The 16,598-nt window shown below is 41.2% G+C and overlaps 1 protein-coding gene across 1 annotated transcript in view; it reads right to left on the bottom strand.

The window, feature by feature from the left end:
• LOC308531064 (uncharacterized protein) overlaps positions 1-16,598 on the bottom strand; it is a 62,267-nt gene that overhangs the window by 19,985 nt on the left and 25,684 nt on the right. Inside the window, exon 4 of the mRNA XM_081107913.1 lies at positions 12,102-12,194. Within this exon, the coding sequence (XP_080964039.1) occupies positions 12,102-12,194 (93 nt within the window). The remainder of the gene's footprint in view (positions 1-12,101; positions 12,195-16,598) is intronic.

Below are 16,598 nucleotides of genomic sequence, written 5' to 3'. Positions count from 1 at the left end.
AATGAAGAATAGAATAAGAGGAATAAACAGTTGTTTATGAAGCAATAGGTCAAATCAGCAATTTGCAAGACAAGGTAGCAGAAAACATCCAACCAAAGCATCAAAAAGAAAAATAATTTTTTAAAAATAAAGATAACTTAAGAGACCTAAAGATAACATGAAATATAACATCCACATCATAGGGGTATCAGCAGGAAAAAAGCAAGGGATCGAGAATATATTAAAGAAATGATTTAAAATCTCACCAACCTGGTAAAGGAAAAACACATACAAGTCCAGGAAGTGCAGAGAGTCCCAAACCAGATGAATCCCAAGAGGGCCACACCAAGACACATAATAATAAAAATGAAAAGGGCTAAAAACAAAGAGAGAATCTCAAAAGCAGTAAGAAAATGACATTTAGTTATCTACAAGGGACCTCCCATAAGACTGTCTGGTGATTTCTCAACAGAATGTTTCAGGCAGAAGGGATTGTCATGAAATACTCAAATGGATGAAAAGCAAGGATCTATAAGCAAGACTATATTATCCAGCAAGGCTATCATTTAAAATTAAAATAGATCTTTCCAGACCAGAAAAAAACTAAAGGAGTTTACTACCACCAAACCAGTATTACAAGAAATGTTAGTCTTCATTAAGAAGAAAAAAACAGAGGAACATAGTTATAAAGAATAAAATGGCAATAAGTACATACCTATCAGTAACCACCTTAAATGTAAATGGCTTAAATGCTCCAATCAAAAGGCATAAATTAGTTTAATGGATAAGAAAATAAGACCCATATATATGTTGTCCACAAGAGGCCCACATCAGATCAACAGATACGTACATACTAAAAGTTAAAGAATGGAAAAAGACATTTCATGCAAGTGAAAATGAAGAAAAAAAACCAAAAAACTGAGGTAGTAATATAAATATCTGACAAAATAGACTTTAAAAGAAAGCTATAATAAGAGAAAAAGAAGAAGAATCCATAATAAAGGGAGCAATTCAAAAAAAGATATAACCCTTGTTAACATCTAAGCAACTCAACAAAGGAGCACCTAAATATATATGAAGGGAAGCTTGAGAGATCAACAGTAATACAGTGATAATAGGGGATTTTAACACCTAATTTAAATCAATCGATAGCTCTTCCAGACAGAAAACAAACAAGGAAACAGCAGTCTTAAATGACACACTGCAACAGATGACTTTAAGTGGTATCTTTTTTGTTGTTGTTAATCCTCAGCTAAGGATATATTTTCCATTAATTTTTAGAGGAGTAGAAGGAAGGGAAACAGGGAAAGAGAGAGAGAGAGAGAGAGAGAGAGAGAGAGAGAGAAAGAAACATCGATGTGAGAAAGACACATTGACTGGTTGTCTCCCTCACACACCCCAACTGGCCATGGGAACAAAACTGCAACCCAGGTACATACCCCTAACTAGGAATTGAACCTGTTAGTGGGCTGATGCTCCAACCACTTAGCAACACCAGCCAAGGCAATTTAAGTGGTATCTTCAGAGCATTTCACCCCAAAACATAATATACATTTTTTGACCTTGCACATGGAACATTTCCTAGCATAGACCACATGTTAGGACACAAAAAAAGTCTCAATAAACTTAAGAAGATTGAAATTATATCAAGCATTTTCTCTGACCATAATGTTATGAAACAAGAAATCACAAAAAAAACCTGAAAAACACATAAAGAAATAAAGGCTAAATAGCATGTTACTAAACAATGAATGGTTAACAATGATTTCAAGGAAGAAATCAAAAGATACCTTGAAAGAAAGAAAAATGAGAACACAACCCTAAATCTATATAACATAGCATAAGCAGTCCTAAGAGGGAAATTCACAGCATTACAGGTCTACCTCAAGAAACAAGAAAAATCTCAAAAACAGAGAAACATCTAACTTTAGACTATAAAAAGAACAATAAAGCCAAAAATGAGTAGAAGACAGGGAAAAATAAAGATCATAGCAAAAACAAAAAAAAATGGCCACAAAATGGGTCATGGGTTCGATTCCTGGTCAAGAGCATATACCTCAGTTTGATCACCAGCCCCGGCATTGGTGCACAGGAGAGAGGCCAATCAAGGTGTTTCTCTCTCTCTCCTCCCTCCCTTCCACTCTCTCTAAAAATCAATGGAAACAATATCCTTGGATGAGAATCCTATATAAAAAAAAGCCTAATATGCTAAGTGTCTGGTCGTCCGTTTAACCAATCAAAGCCAAGGGAACAAACCCTCAACCCATATGCTAATGATATGCTAAGGCTGCTCAAACGCTCGCTATGACATGCACTGACCACCAGGGGGAAGACAGTCAACTGGCCAACCAGTCACTATGACGTGCACTGGCCACTAGGGGGCAGACACTCCAACCGGTAGGTTAGCTTGCTGCTGGGGTCCAGCCAATCAGGACTGAGCCAGATGGGCCAGACATGCCCTGGGGCCCTCCCATTGTCCCTCCCCAACTGGCAAACCTCCCACGTCCCTCCCCGGTACCGATCGTGCACTGGTGGGGTCTCTCAGCACGGCCTGCACCCTCTCGCAATCCGGGACCCCTCAGGGGATGTTGGAGAGACGGATTCAACCCGATCTCAAAGGCCTGGCTGAGGGACCCCACTGGTGCACGAATTCATGCACCAGGCCTCAAGTGTAAAAATAAAATAGAGTCTAAAAACTAAGTACTGGGGGTGTGGAGGGTGTAGTGATGGGGAAGGAGGAGCTTTTCTCATCCTCCTGGAACCTTGGATCCCCGACAGTTTTGCAGAACACTGATATCCATGGACTCTAACATGGACTTCATTTAAAAAAATATAAAGATCATCAATGGACAAAAACATGAGTCATTTTGTATTGTGGCATTCAAATCCTAGAACTTTGGGAAAGCAAAAAGTACAAGTTTTCGAAGACCCTGAGGCCTACCATTATTACTCATTCAAAATTTGAGTTTGAGTTTGAATGACTTCATCAAGACTTCGATCTTCAAAAGCCTCAAATCTCATCTGCATTAAAGCTCTCTATTGAACTCTGTCACAAAACTAAAAGCTTAAAGGGACTAGAATCCATTAATACATTCTATTTTACATCCTTTTCTCTTGTCTCTTCAATTTCCTTCACCTTTCACGTCTTTCATATTTCTTACTAGAGGCCCGGTGCAGAAAATTTGTGCACAGGAGCAGGGGGTGTTCCCTCAGCCTGGCCTGTGCCCTCTCACAGTCCGGGACCCCTCAGGGGGATGTCCGACTGCTGTGTTACTGGTAGTTGGACATCCCTCTCGCGATCCAGGATGCTGCATGCACCAAAGACCATACTTTTCATACAGGTGAAAGGCATCTTGCTTTTGTATGGGCAGCTACATAACATGATCCTTCTGAGGCAGTAGTACCACTTTCCCCATCTTATGGGTGGAAAAACTGAAGCAGGGAGAAGTTAAGTAATTGGCTTTGTCACACAGTTATAAGTGTCAAAATCAGGACTGACCACAAAATGTGCAAGCCAGAGTCCATGCATGTCATTGCTGCATCATCCTGTTTTTTCAGTGTTAGAGTAGCCTTGCCAGGTTTTAATTTTTAAATCTGAGAGACTGTTCCCAATATATAGGTCAGGGTCCCTAGGCCTGGCCGGCGATCAGAGCCGACCTGTGGGGCAACCAGTAGGGCGATTGGGGTGCCCCAGCTGGCACCCGCCTTGGTTGGTGGTCTGACGCTGCCTGCTGGCCAGCCCTGCTCCCCACTGCCACCACCGGTCACCTCCCTCTGCAAGGCGACCAGCAGGTGGGGTGATTGGGGGGCCGCCGCTGGCACTCACCTTAGCAGGCAGCCAGAAGCCACCCACTCACTGGCCCCAAACCCTGCCACCAGCAGGGCAATCAGGGACAGCACCACCCACTCGCCAGCCAGCCCTGCCCCCCACTGCTGCCACCATCTGTCTCCTGCTGCAGGAAGACTGGTGGGGAGGTCGGGGGACCCTGCTCATACCTGCCTTGGCTGGCCTGGGGCCCTCAAGCTGGGGGAAGCTCCTGTGTTGAGCATCTGCCCTCTGGTGGTCAGTGCATGTCATAGCAACTGGTCATTCTGCCATTCGGTCGATTTGCATATTAGGCTTTTATTATATAGGACTAGAGGCCCGGTGCATGAAATTCATGCATGGGGGCAGGGGGGCCACTCAGCCCGGCCTGCATCCTCTCCAATTTGGGACCACTCGGGTGATGTCTGACTCGCAATCCGGGACTGCTGGCTCCTAAAGACTCACCTGCCTGTCTGCCTGATCCCCCAACCCCTCTGCCTGCCTGCCTAATCGCCCCTGACTGCCCTCTCCCGCCAGCCCGATCACCCCCAACTGCCCTCCCCTGCCGACCTGATCGCCCCTAACTGCTCTCCTCTGCTGGCCTGATTGCCTCTAACCATCTCTGCCTTGGCCCCCACAACTGTGGCTTTGTTCAGAAGAAAGGCAGGATGACCGGAAGATGTCCAGTCGATCTGGTCTAATTAGCATATTATCCTTTTACTAGTATAGATGTTCCTTTAGACTAAAGCTAAGGACACAGTACTTTCCAAAAGAATATATATCCTATGGCCATAAGTTTTCATTGGTAGAGAAGTATAAACATTGCAGGATAAGTTTAGAATCACGTCTTTTGTTGTGTCCTAGAAAAACTTGAATCAACAATAAGAAAAGGAGGATTAAGTGGTAAAAATATTTGAGGTCAGATTGTACTCTCTGAGTCTATGTGGTTTAGAGAAAAGAGCCTCAACCTAAAAGTTAATGGTTCTTATTCTCTCTGCCTCTTCCCAAATATTTGATAACCTGGAAAATCACTTAACCACTTTGAGCCTTAACTTTATCTGAAAAGCAAATCTGGTAATATATATTTTTCCTGCCTACTTCACAGGGTTGTTGTGAAGATCAAATGAAATAGCATATATAAAAAGGACTGTTGGATAAAATGTGCAGTACACACATAGTTGCAAGTCACCCCCTCAGTTTTGGGCTTGGGAAAGTAGGTGATTTAAGCACACTGAAAGCACCCACCATGTCCAGGCTGGACATGTGTAACAAGGCTAAGATAATTTTTGTTTTCTCTGAGTACATAGAGTACTCTTGTGGGCTAATTCTAAGAAGGAGGAAGTCTATAAATTTCCCCAAAATTATAAGTTAGTATTACTCTAGAGCTGTTATGTGTTGTAACATATTTGTTGTTTGCAAATTTTACTAAGTTGTGACCCGCTTTTTTTTTTTTTTTTTAAATGAAAGAACACAGAGCAGAACATTTCTCAATGCATCCTACCTGGTAAGCGTCCATATTGTTTTAATTATATAAGTGTGTGAATGTGTATTTGAATTTGTGTACTTGGTCATTAAATAAAATGCATTTTTTAAAAATATATTTCTTTCTTGATTTCAGAGAGGAAGGGAGAAGGAGAGAGAGATAGAAACATCAATGATGAGAATCATTGATTGGCTGCCTCCTGCATACCCCCACTGGGGAACGAGCCCACAACCCAGGCATGTGCCCTCGGCCGGAATCGAACCTGGGACCCTTCAGTCCGCAGGCTGACACTCTATCGACTGAGCCAAGCCGGCTAGGGTGAAAATGCATTTTTTTATGAAGAAAATAAATGAATAAAAATAAAAACCAAGGACTGGTTCTTGGAAAAGATAAACAAGATTGATAAACATTTAACCAGACCCATAAAGAAAAAAAGAGGCAGGACCCAAATAAATAAAATCAGAAATAAAAGAGAAGTAACAAATGAACAGCACAGAAATACAAAGGATTGTAAGAAAATATTGTAAACAACTACATGCCAAAAAATTGGACAATTGGGACTATATAAAAAAAATAGCTAGAAAGATACAACCTTCCAAAACTGAATCAGGAAGAGTCAGGAAATCTGAATAGACCAATTATAGCTAAGAAAATTGAAGCAGTAATTTAAAAAACTCTCAACAAACCAATGTCCTAGAATGAATGGCTTCTCAGGTGAATTTAGCAAACATTCAAAGAATGAATACCTATTCTTTTCAAACTATTTCAAAAAATTAAAGAGGAAGAAAGACACAAGCTCATTTTATGAGGCCAGCATTATCCTAATTTCAAAACCTACATAAAGACACTACAAAGAAAGAAAATGAGCCTGGCCAGTGTGGCTCAGTGGTTGATCATCAACCCATGAACCAGGAGGTCATGGTTAATTCCCAGTCAGGGCACATGCCCAGGTTGCAGGCTCAATCCCCAGTTGGGGGCATGTAGGAGGCAACCAATCAATGATTCTCTCATTATTGATGTTTCTATCTCTCTCCCCCTCTCCCTTCTACTCTGAAGTATATAAAAATTCCTTTTTTAACACATTGTTTGCGGGTAGTTTTTATCGTGCGCTAACAGGTGGCGCAGGCCATTTTTGCTAATTTTTTGCGCAAATGGCAACGTTCAATAAAATTACGATAACTTTAGTTTACGTATTTATACGTTACCCACATTCTACCGCTAGTCCAGGGGTGGGCAAACTTTTTGACTCGAGGGCCACAATGGGTTCTTAAACTGGACCAGAGGGCCGGAACAAAAGCATGGATGGAGTGTTTGTGTGAACTAATATAAATTCAAAGTAAACATCATTACATAAAAGGGTACGGTCTTTTTTTTTCTTTTTTAGTTTTATTCATTTCAAACGGGCTGGATCCGGCTCGCGGGCCGTAGTTTGCCCATGGCTGCGCTAGTCTATAAAAAACGTATTAATACGTGTCCCGCGCTCTACTACACTGGTAGAATGTATAAATACGTAAAACGTATAAATACGTTTCCCGCATACAATGTGTTAAAAAAGAAAGAAAATGATAAGCCAATACCCCTGATGAACATAGATGTTAAAATTCTCAACAAAATATTAGCACACCAATGCAGCAATACCTTAAGAAAATCATATGCCATGATCAAGTGGGATTTATTGCTGGGATGTAATATTCACAAATAGAAGTTATATACCTCATAAACAAAATAAAGAGTAAAAATCACATGATTGTATCAATAGATACAGAAAAAGCATCTGATAAAACCCAGCACCCATCTATACTAATAAAAGGGTAATATGCTAATTAGACCAGATCGACGGACATCTTCTGGATGTCTGACTTCCTTCCGGACAAAGCCACGGTGGTGGGGGCCAAAGCAGAGGCAGTTAGGGTCAATCAGGCCGGCAGGGGAGCAAGCAGTTAGGGGCGAGATCAGGCTGGCAGGGGAGGGCAGTTGGGGTTGATCAGGCCGGCAGGGGAGCAGTTAAAGGGAGATCAGGCCAGCAGGCAGAGGCGGTTAGGGTGATTAAGCAGGCAGGCAGAGGTGGTTAGGGGTGATCAGGCAGGCAGGCAGGCAAGCAGTTAGGAGCCAGCGGTCCTGGATTGTGAGGGGGATGTCCCAGATTGGAGAGGGTGCAGGCCAGGCTAAGGGACGACCCCCTCCCATGCACAAATTTCATGCACCGGGCCTCTAGTTTATGATAAAATCTCTCAGCAAAATGGGAATAGAGCGAACATACCTAAACAGAGTAAAGAAGAACAAAGCTTGAGGATTCACACTACCTGACATCAAACTATACTACAAGGCCATAGTAAACAAAGCAACATGGTACTGGCATAAAAACAGATATATAGATCAATAAAACAGAATAGAGAGCCAAGAAATAAACCCACACCTTTATGGTCAATTAATATTTGACAAAGGAAGCAAGAACATTGAGTTGGGTAAAGACAGTCTATTCAATTCAATAAATGGTGTAGGAAATTGGACAGATATGTGTAAAAAAATAAAAGTAGACCACCTTCTTGCACACCATACACAAGTATAAACAAAATGAATTAAAGACTTAAATGTAAGATGCAAAACCATAAATCTTCTAGAATAGTCAGTAAAATCTTGAACATTTCTTGCAGAAATATTTTTTCTGATATATATCCTAGGGCAAGGGAAACAAAAGAAAAAATAAACAAATGGGACTACATCAAACTAAAAAGTTTTTCCACCATAAAGGAAACCATTAACAAACTGAAAAGACAACCCACTCAATGGGAGAACATATTCACCAATGATACATCTGATAAGAAGTTACTATCCAAAATTTATGAATAATTTATACAATTCAACACCACAAAAACAATAATACAGTTAAAAAATGGGCAAAGGATATGGACACTTCGCTAAAGAGGACATACAGATGGCCAATAAAAATATGAAGATGCTCAATGTCACTAATCATCAAGAGAAATGCAAATGTAAACCACAATATCTGACAGAATAGCTATCATCAATAAGTTAACACACAACTGTTGTCAAAGATGTGGGAAAAAGGGAACCCTCATGCACTGCTGGTGGGAAAGCAGATCGTACAGCCATGTGGAAAACAGTATGAAGTTTCCTCAAAAATTAAAAATGTAACTGCCTTATGAGCCAGCAATTTCACTTTCCGTACTATATCCAAAGAGACCCAAAATACTAATTTGAAAAAATATATGCACCCCTATGTTCACTGCAGTGCTATTTACAATAGCCAAGATCTGCAAGCAGCCAAAGTGCCCATCAGTAGATCAGTGGATAAAAAAGCTATGGTACATTTACACAATGAAATATTAAGTGGTTGGGGGAAAAAAAGGAACTGTACCCTTTGTGACAGCAGGCATGGACCTGGATAGTATTATGCTAAGCAAAATAAGCCAGTCAGAGAAAGGCTTATATATGGAATCTAATGAACAAAGTAAACAAACAAAATAGGAAAAGACTCATAGGTTCAGAAAACAGACTGACAGTGTCAGTGGGGGAAGGGGGGGAGTCGAGGAGCTGGGTGAAAAGGGTAAAAAGATTAGCAAAAAACAACAAAAAAACACCCTCAAGCTTATAAACAGACAATAGTATGGTGATTATAGGACGGAAAGGGGATTGGGACAGTAAAAGAGGGTAAAAGAGGGATAATTGGTGACAAAATGAGACTTAACTTTGGATTATGAACATGCAATATAATATGCAGATGATATATTATAGAATTGTACACTTTAAACATATAATTTTATTAACGAAATGTCACCCCAATAAATTGAATAAAAAAATAAAACAGCAACCAAAAAAAAAGGGGGGGGGCATTTTAAAGCAGGTACTCCTATTTGCAGATGATATATAACTACATAACTGGAAAACTTAACAGGTTTAAATAATATAAATAGTAACGGAATAAAGTAAAGTAGTAGGATATAAAATTAAAATATAAAATAACTTTTTTATATATATTTAACAATAAAATATAATGGAGACAAAAAGATCCCAGACATGATAGTAATAAAAAGAGTAAAATTAAAATATATACATAAACTTTGGGAGGAAAATTCTGAAACATTCTTGATGCATTTGGCAATAGATTTTCCAAATCCAAGAGGAGAGCACTCTGCCAGGGTGGACGTGGCTTCCCAAGGGTGTTCATTTTGTAAAATTGATCAGCTGTGGGTAGAGTGGCTAACAACCAGTATATACTGTGTTCAATATGGCTGGGTATATTGAATCCTCCAGATTATTTTCCTTAGGCCATATAGCAACTACTATTATCTGTCTCCATAGAGGCAATACACAGGGGGACTAGGGCATGAAAGAAAGGCTAGTCTGATCACGTCCTGGGGATATAGCCACATCTACAGGTCCAACTGACAAGGCACTCCTGCCTCACAAGTTAGTCCAGTTTAACCCCTCCCCTCCCCCTAATTTAATTAATTAATATGTAAACTCATGAGTAACTATGAGAAAAGAATGAGTCTATGAAAATATCTGAACACTGAAAAAACTGGTCATAAATACACTGCTAAGAATCACAGCTGATAAAAATTAAGTGTTGGGACCCATTCTGCTGAGATGGCCACCACACTTGCTGCTCCTGCATTCTCTCTTCCTTCTTCCCCACCTTCCACTACAGGTAGGACCCGTGTGGAGCTGCCTCTGGCATGCCAGAGTCATCACTTGCGAGAACATGATACCCATAAAAAAGGGAGGTGATGGAATTAAATCACCCCCAATCATTGGAAGATTTGGAATCTCCTTGAAACTGACATCGTTGATGGCAACCGGGAGGAAGGTAGAGAGGGAGAGAGTGTGAGAGAGTGAGGGAGCGATAGAGGAGTGTGTGGATGTGTGTGGTGTGTGTGTGTATGAGCTAGGGACAGTTAGATTCTGCAGGTCTTCCAAGGGGCTGCCAAACCGGAGACTGTGGAGCTCTGTTCCCAACATGGACACTCCGGGGCACCCAGTGCGGGCCCTGAGACCATGCCATCTTGAGAAACAGAGCTGCTTGAGACTAGGATCCTGGCCTCAGCACCACCCAGTCTGGTCTCAGATGCAAACCAGGACCCTGCCTAACTCTGATCTCCTCTCTTATTGCTTTCCCTTTCTTTTCCACCTGTTCTAGCCAGAATAGCTTTCTTGTTAGTACTCAAACATGTAAAGCTAATTTCTTCCTTAGGCCTTTTTTTTTTTTTTATAATATATTTTATTGGTTTTTTACAGAGAGGAAGGGAGAAGGATAGAGAGCTAGAAACATCGATGAGAGAGAAACATTGACCAGCAGCCTCCCGCACACCCCCCACTGGGGATGCGCCTGCAACCCAGGCACATGCCCCTTGACTGGAATCAAACCTGGGACCCTTCAGTCTGCAGGCCGACACTCTATCCACTGAGCCAAACCAGCCAGGGCTCCTTAGGCCTTTTCTATCTCCTTTGAATGTTCTTCTCTTAGAGAGTCACATGGCTTCAGTCTTACTTCATGTCTCTCTTTATATATTACCTCCTTAAAAAAGCCTCTCCTCATTTGCCCACCTTTCTCTATGCATGTCATCCTATCTAATAAAGAGGGAATATGCTAACTGACCCTCACACTGTGGCAAGGATGGCAGCACCCACAGACAATAAGGAGGGAATATGCTAATTGACTGCCATGCCCTCAAAGATGGCGGTGCCCACAGCCACAAGATGGTGGCGCCCAGTCCCATCAGCCCCCCAGCTGCCCAGGGCTGGCCCGAGATGCAGGTAACCAGGGCCGGCCAAGGCTTGCGCTGCCATCAGTGGCAGCAGCAGAGGTGTGATGGGGGCGTCGCCTTCTCCTGATTGCCGGGTCACCTCCCGGCCCTGAGGGCTCCCGGACTGTGAGAGGGGGCAGGCCAAGCTAAGGGACCACCCCCTCCAATGCATGAATTTTCATGCACTGGGCCTCTAGTACTTCAATAAAACTCACTTAAAGGAAGAAAGAAACAAAAGAAGAGAAAAAAATGATCTTGTTTAAGATGTCTAACAATGAGTCAACAATTGTTATTTTGGCTAAATGTTTCCGAACTAAACTGGTATTATCTTATTCACTTGGAACCTCTGCATTTCATTGTTTTTTTGTTAGTATTAATAGTTGTGTCATTTAGTTACCTAAATGTGAATAAGAAAACAAGTTGGAATTGGGGAAAGAAAAAAAACAAATAAACATGTTTTTCTTTCCTTTGGTAGACAGTAAACCAGAAGATATAATATTATAAATAAGGCACTTAAAAATGGCCCTATTGTTATAAATTACGAACTTTTAGCCTAAAATGAGTCTCCTCAGCTAGAAACCTGAATCTATGGAGGGCAAAATACAAAATGATAGCATATAGATGTCTTTATTTAAAGGAATTTAAGAATATTTTTTAAACAAGAGGTTCAAATGAGATGAAAATAGAGGTAGATGCTACACCATAGAATCATTCTCCCTATAGTCTATCAAATTCATGTTTCTTCCTTCTGTGAAGGTAGATAGAATGGCTGTCAACAGAAAACAAAGAGAGCACCTCTCTATCCCTCACCCCCTTTTCAAAGGGGAGGAAAACTGGAGGAAAAAAAGAAGAATAGTAAATGAGATTTAAAAAAAAAAAAAAAAGTAGTTCTGTTAGTATCCCCAGCTAAGACCTTAATTTGCTCCCCAGGTCTCAGACCTTTTCTCTTCAGGCCATGAACCTTTACAGAGGACTTTCTAAACATCAGAAGGGTGTGCCTCTTCCCTAAGTAGTTGAACAGTGTTCTCTAGTAATGGGTTCCCCTACCCAATTGGTTCTTACTCACCTGAATATAGTGTTCTTTCTTTCCTCACAACCTTCCAGGGCTCTTTTCCTTGCTCCAATAAGGAAATCACAACTGGTTTAGAAATGAAGCTTCCTGGTTACAAGAAAAAATATGTAAAGTGATATTATATAAAAAATAAATTCAAAATTACTTTGATTTAGCCTTGATTGAATTTGTCTACAAGTCAAATGGCAAGTAATAAAGCCTGTAAGACAAAGAGTGGCAAGATGGTTTAAAAACATTTATATTGAGGGGAATTCCAATATGGCTGCAGAGTAGCCAGAGGCTCTGTCTGTCTGTTTGCAACATCAAATGGGACTTACAGCTAAACTGCAGAGCAAGTGGCTTGAAAAACCAGCTGAAGTGTAGCTGACCTGAAATACTGAGAGCAGGGGGCGTGGAGGAGACACGGAGAGGGTGAGCCAACTCCCACAGATCAGGAGGAATTTTGCAGCAGCAGAGCCCCTTTCCCTGGGAGCGTGGGATCTCGGCCCCACTCAGAGATCCCCAATCCAGAGCATCCGGTGGTGGGAATCAGTTGGGATTCAGTCCAATGGGGAGACTCAGTCCCCACCATCCCAGAGAAAGAACAATTTCTTTGGTACACCAGTCTGGGAAGTTCACGCTGATCTTCATCTGCAGGAGGGGCCACACAGAAGCCCAGGGCTGGCAGAGGGGTCTGATCCATACATCTAGAAGTAACTCTGAGGGATCCTCTATTAACTGGAAGAACTTTGGGCAGAGAGCCAGATGGGGGCTGAACAATGTGGTTTGGAAAAGAGGATTGGTCTTGTCCACCTCGAGTGCACAGGTGATGCCCCTCCCCACACCTGCAGAACTGCTGGGTCTGCCCTGTCCTGATGTGATCTAAAACAGGGGAAGCAGCGCTGGGCTAGGAGTCTGCACCTGTAATGCTCAGTCTGACCATGCGGAGGATTCAAACATTTGGTTCAGTTGGAGTCTGGGTGGAGGCCAGCCATGCAGAAAGATTGGAATGCCAAGAAAGGCTGCTCTTTAAAATTTATATTTATCCCCTCCTATTGGTAGGGCAGCAAGGTGGAGCCAGGGAACTGGGCAGAACTGATTAATATTGGGCCTCTGGGGTGGGCTCCTGTCCAAAAGATAAGCGGACATATGCTGGGCTTTTCAGCTGCATTACAGAGAACCAGAACCGAACTCACCATTGAGTTCAGCCAGATCAACCTTGGGAAGGAGAGGTCGAACCCTGCCCTTCTCCCTTCCTCCCGCCCAAGTTACAGGCACTACCCCCAACACCAGTCTGTTAAACCAACCCAGCCAGGTCCTGAATAAACCCACTGACTGCAATTCCGAGGGGGAAGGGAGAGCAGCTCAGAGCAGGAACATTCAAGGTGCAAAACCAAGACAGAGGCCCTGCACATCAAACTTCTTGGGGCTCCACCCTACTGAGTTTCAGTCAGATTGCCAAGAGCCAAGCAAGAACAGTGATATTGGCAGCATCAGAAAACCTCCCAGGGGGCCCAGGACCAACACACCAAGTGGCCAGATTTGGACAACATTGGAGCAAAATCCAGTGAGCTCCCCAAACAGCAGATCTAAAGGGTGATTACAGCAGGCACAAAAAACTAAGGAGGCAAACTCCATTATTTTTCTTTAACCTTTTCTGTATTTTTTGTTATATCTCATTTGTAATTCTTTTTTCCTTTCTTCTCTTCTTTCTTTCATATCTCTTATTTCTCTCTTTTATTTTTTCTCTGTATGTTTTATTATTTTTTTCATTTTTCTTTCCTATTCAATATTTTTATTCATTATCATTACCTTTTAAAATTTTATTATTTCCTTTATTATTTGTTCATTTCTTATTTATTCTTTTCTCTTTCTTTTTTCTTTCATATACTCTTATTTTATTTCTTTTTTCCTTCTCTAATCTTTTAAATTATGTTTTTAAATTGATCTGAGAGAGGAGGGAGAAAAACATCAATGTGAGAAACATGGATCCAGTTGCCTCCCATTCACATCCCAACTTGGAATCAAACCTGCAACGTAGGTATGTTTTCTTACTGGGAATCAAACCCTCTACCTTTTGGTGCACATGATGATGCTCCAACCAACTGAGAAGCCTGTCCAGAGCCTCTTCTCTAGTTTACTGTCTCTTGTGTTTTAGTATTCTTTTTTCTTTCTTATTCTTTTGTTGTTTTGGTTGGTTGGTTTTTTCCCATGTTGTTTTCAGTTTGCTCTTATTTTATCTTATTTTGTTCTGTCAGCATCTGTGTAACAGTTGGCATGAAGTGCTCAGCATTGAGCCTCAAAGTCAGCCAGCCTGAGGGCTGAGCCCATCCATGAAAGGGACAACAGCAATCAAGACTCAATTACAACATGTAATCCCACATAACCTGCACAAGGGACATTCCTAGAGCATCTAGCTCTGAAAATAAAGGAGAGTACACCACTGGGTCCCATAAGACACCCACTATAGAAGCCCACCCCACCAACACTGGGAGTGATAGCAGCCCTATCCAATACACAGAAACACAAAGAAACAGCCAAATGAGAAGATAAAGGAACAGGTCCAAAATAAAAGACAGGAGGAATCTCCACAAAAAGAGCTAAATGAAATGGAGGCAAGCAATTTATCAAAAACAGAGTATAAAGTAATAATTTTAAGAATACTCAACATATCATGAAAAACAACATGAAAAAACAATCAGTTGGAAAAGAAGGATGACATCTGAAATAAAGAATACAATGGAAGGAATAAACAGTACATCAGTGTAAGCAAAGAATTAAATCAGCAAATTAGTAGATAGGTAGAAAATAATCACTCCATCAGAGCACCAAAACAAAACAAAAAAAAATTTTAAATCATAAGGATAGTTTAGGGCAGCGGTTCTCAAACGGTGGGTCGCGACCCCTTTGGAGGTCGAACAACCCTTTCCCAGGGGTCGCCTAAGGCAATTGGAAAACACACATATAATTACATATTGTTTTTGTGATTAATCACTATGCTTTAATTATGTTCAATTTGTAACAATGACATTGGGGGTCACCAGTACATGAGGAACTGTATTAAAGGGTCATGGCATTAGGAAGGTTGAGAACCACTGGTTTAGGGGAACTTTGGGACAACATGAAACATGTGAAATAACATTCTCATCATAGGGGTAATAGAGGGAGAATATGAGCAAGGGTGAGAGAACCAGTTTGAATATTGACAGAAAACTTTTCTAACCTGGTGAAGGATAAACTAATGCAAATTTAGGAAGCACAGAGAGTCCCAATAAAGATGAACCCAAAGACCCACACAAAGACACATCACAATTAAAATGGCAAATGTTAAAAACAAAGAGAGAAACTCAAAAGCCTCAAGAAAAAGGAAGTCAGTCAAGTGCTGGAGAGGATGTGGAGAAAATGGAACACTCGTGCACTGCTGGTGGGAATGCAGACTGGTGCAGACACTATGGAAGACAGTATGGAGTTTCCTCAAAAAACTAAAAATGGAACTTGACCCTGTGATCCCTCTTCTAGGAATATATCCCAAGAAACCAGAAACACCAATCAAAAAGGATATATGCACCCCTATGTTCATAGCAGCACAATTCACCATAGCTAAGATCTGGAAACAGCCTAAGTGCCCATCAGTACATGAATGGATTAGAAAACTGTGGTACATCTACACGATGGAATACTATGCTGCTGTAAAAAAGAAGGAACTCTTACCATTTGCAACGGCATGGATGGAACTGGAGAGCATTATGCTATGTGAAATAAGCCAGTCAATGAAGGAAAAATACCACATGATCTCACTCATTCATGGATAATAAAGACCATTATAAACTTTTGAACAATAATAGATACAGAGGCAGAGCTGCCTCAAACAGATTGTCGAACTGCAGCGGGAAGGCCGGAAAGGGTTGGGGGGCAGAAGGGAGCGGGGTAAGAGATCAACCGAAGGACTTGTATGCATGCATATAAGCATAACCAATGGACATAAGACACTGGGGGGTGGGGGAGGACGGGGGATTGTCAAGGGCGGGGGAAAAAAAGGGACACATATGTAATACCCTTTGTAATACTTTAAGCAATAACACTTAAAAAAACAGTATACTAAAACATTAAAAAAAAAAAAGAAAAGAAAAAGGCAGTCAGTTACATATAAGGGAGTTCCTATAAGGCTATCAGCTGATTTCTCAACAGAAACACTACAGGCTAGCAGGGAATGCTATGATGTATACAAAGTAATGAAAAGCAAGGATCTGAAACCAAGACTACTCTATCTAGCAAGGCTATCATTGAAAATTGAAGGTGAAGTAAACAGCTTCCCAGGCAAAAAAAAAAGGCTAAAGGAGCTTATTACCACCAAACCACCATTGTAAGAAATGTTAAAGGGACTGCCTGTAAGAAGAAAAAGAGGAACAAAGGCATTAAAAAAGGCAATAAGAGAGTACCTATCAATAATAACCTTAAATATAAATAAAGAGATAGGGTAGGCAAGTGAATAATAAAACAGGACCTATATAT

This window comes from Myotis nattereri (genome assembly GCF_964212035.1).
Source record: "Myotis nattereri genome assembly, chromosome: 15".
Lineage (NCBI taxonomy): Eukaryota > Metazoa > Chordata > Mammalia > Chiroptera > Vespertilionidae > Myotis > Myotis nattereri.
This window is presented reverse-complemented; position numbering and strand designations above follow the sequence as displayed.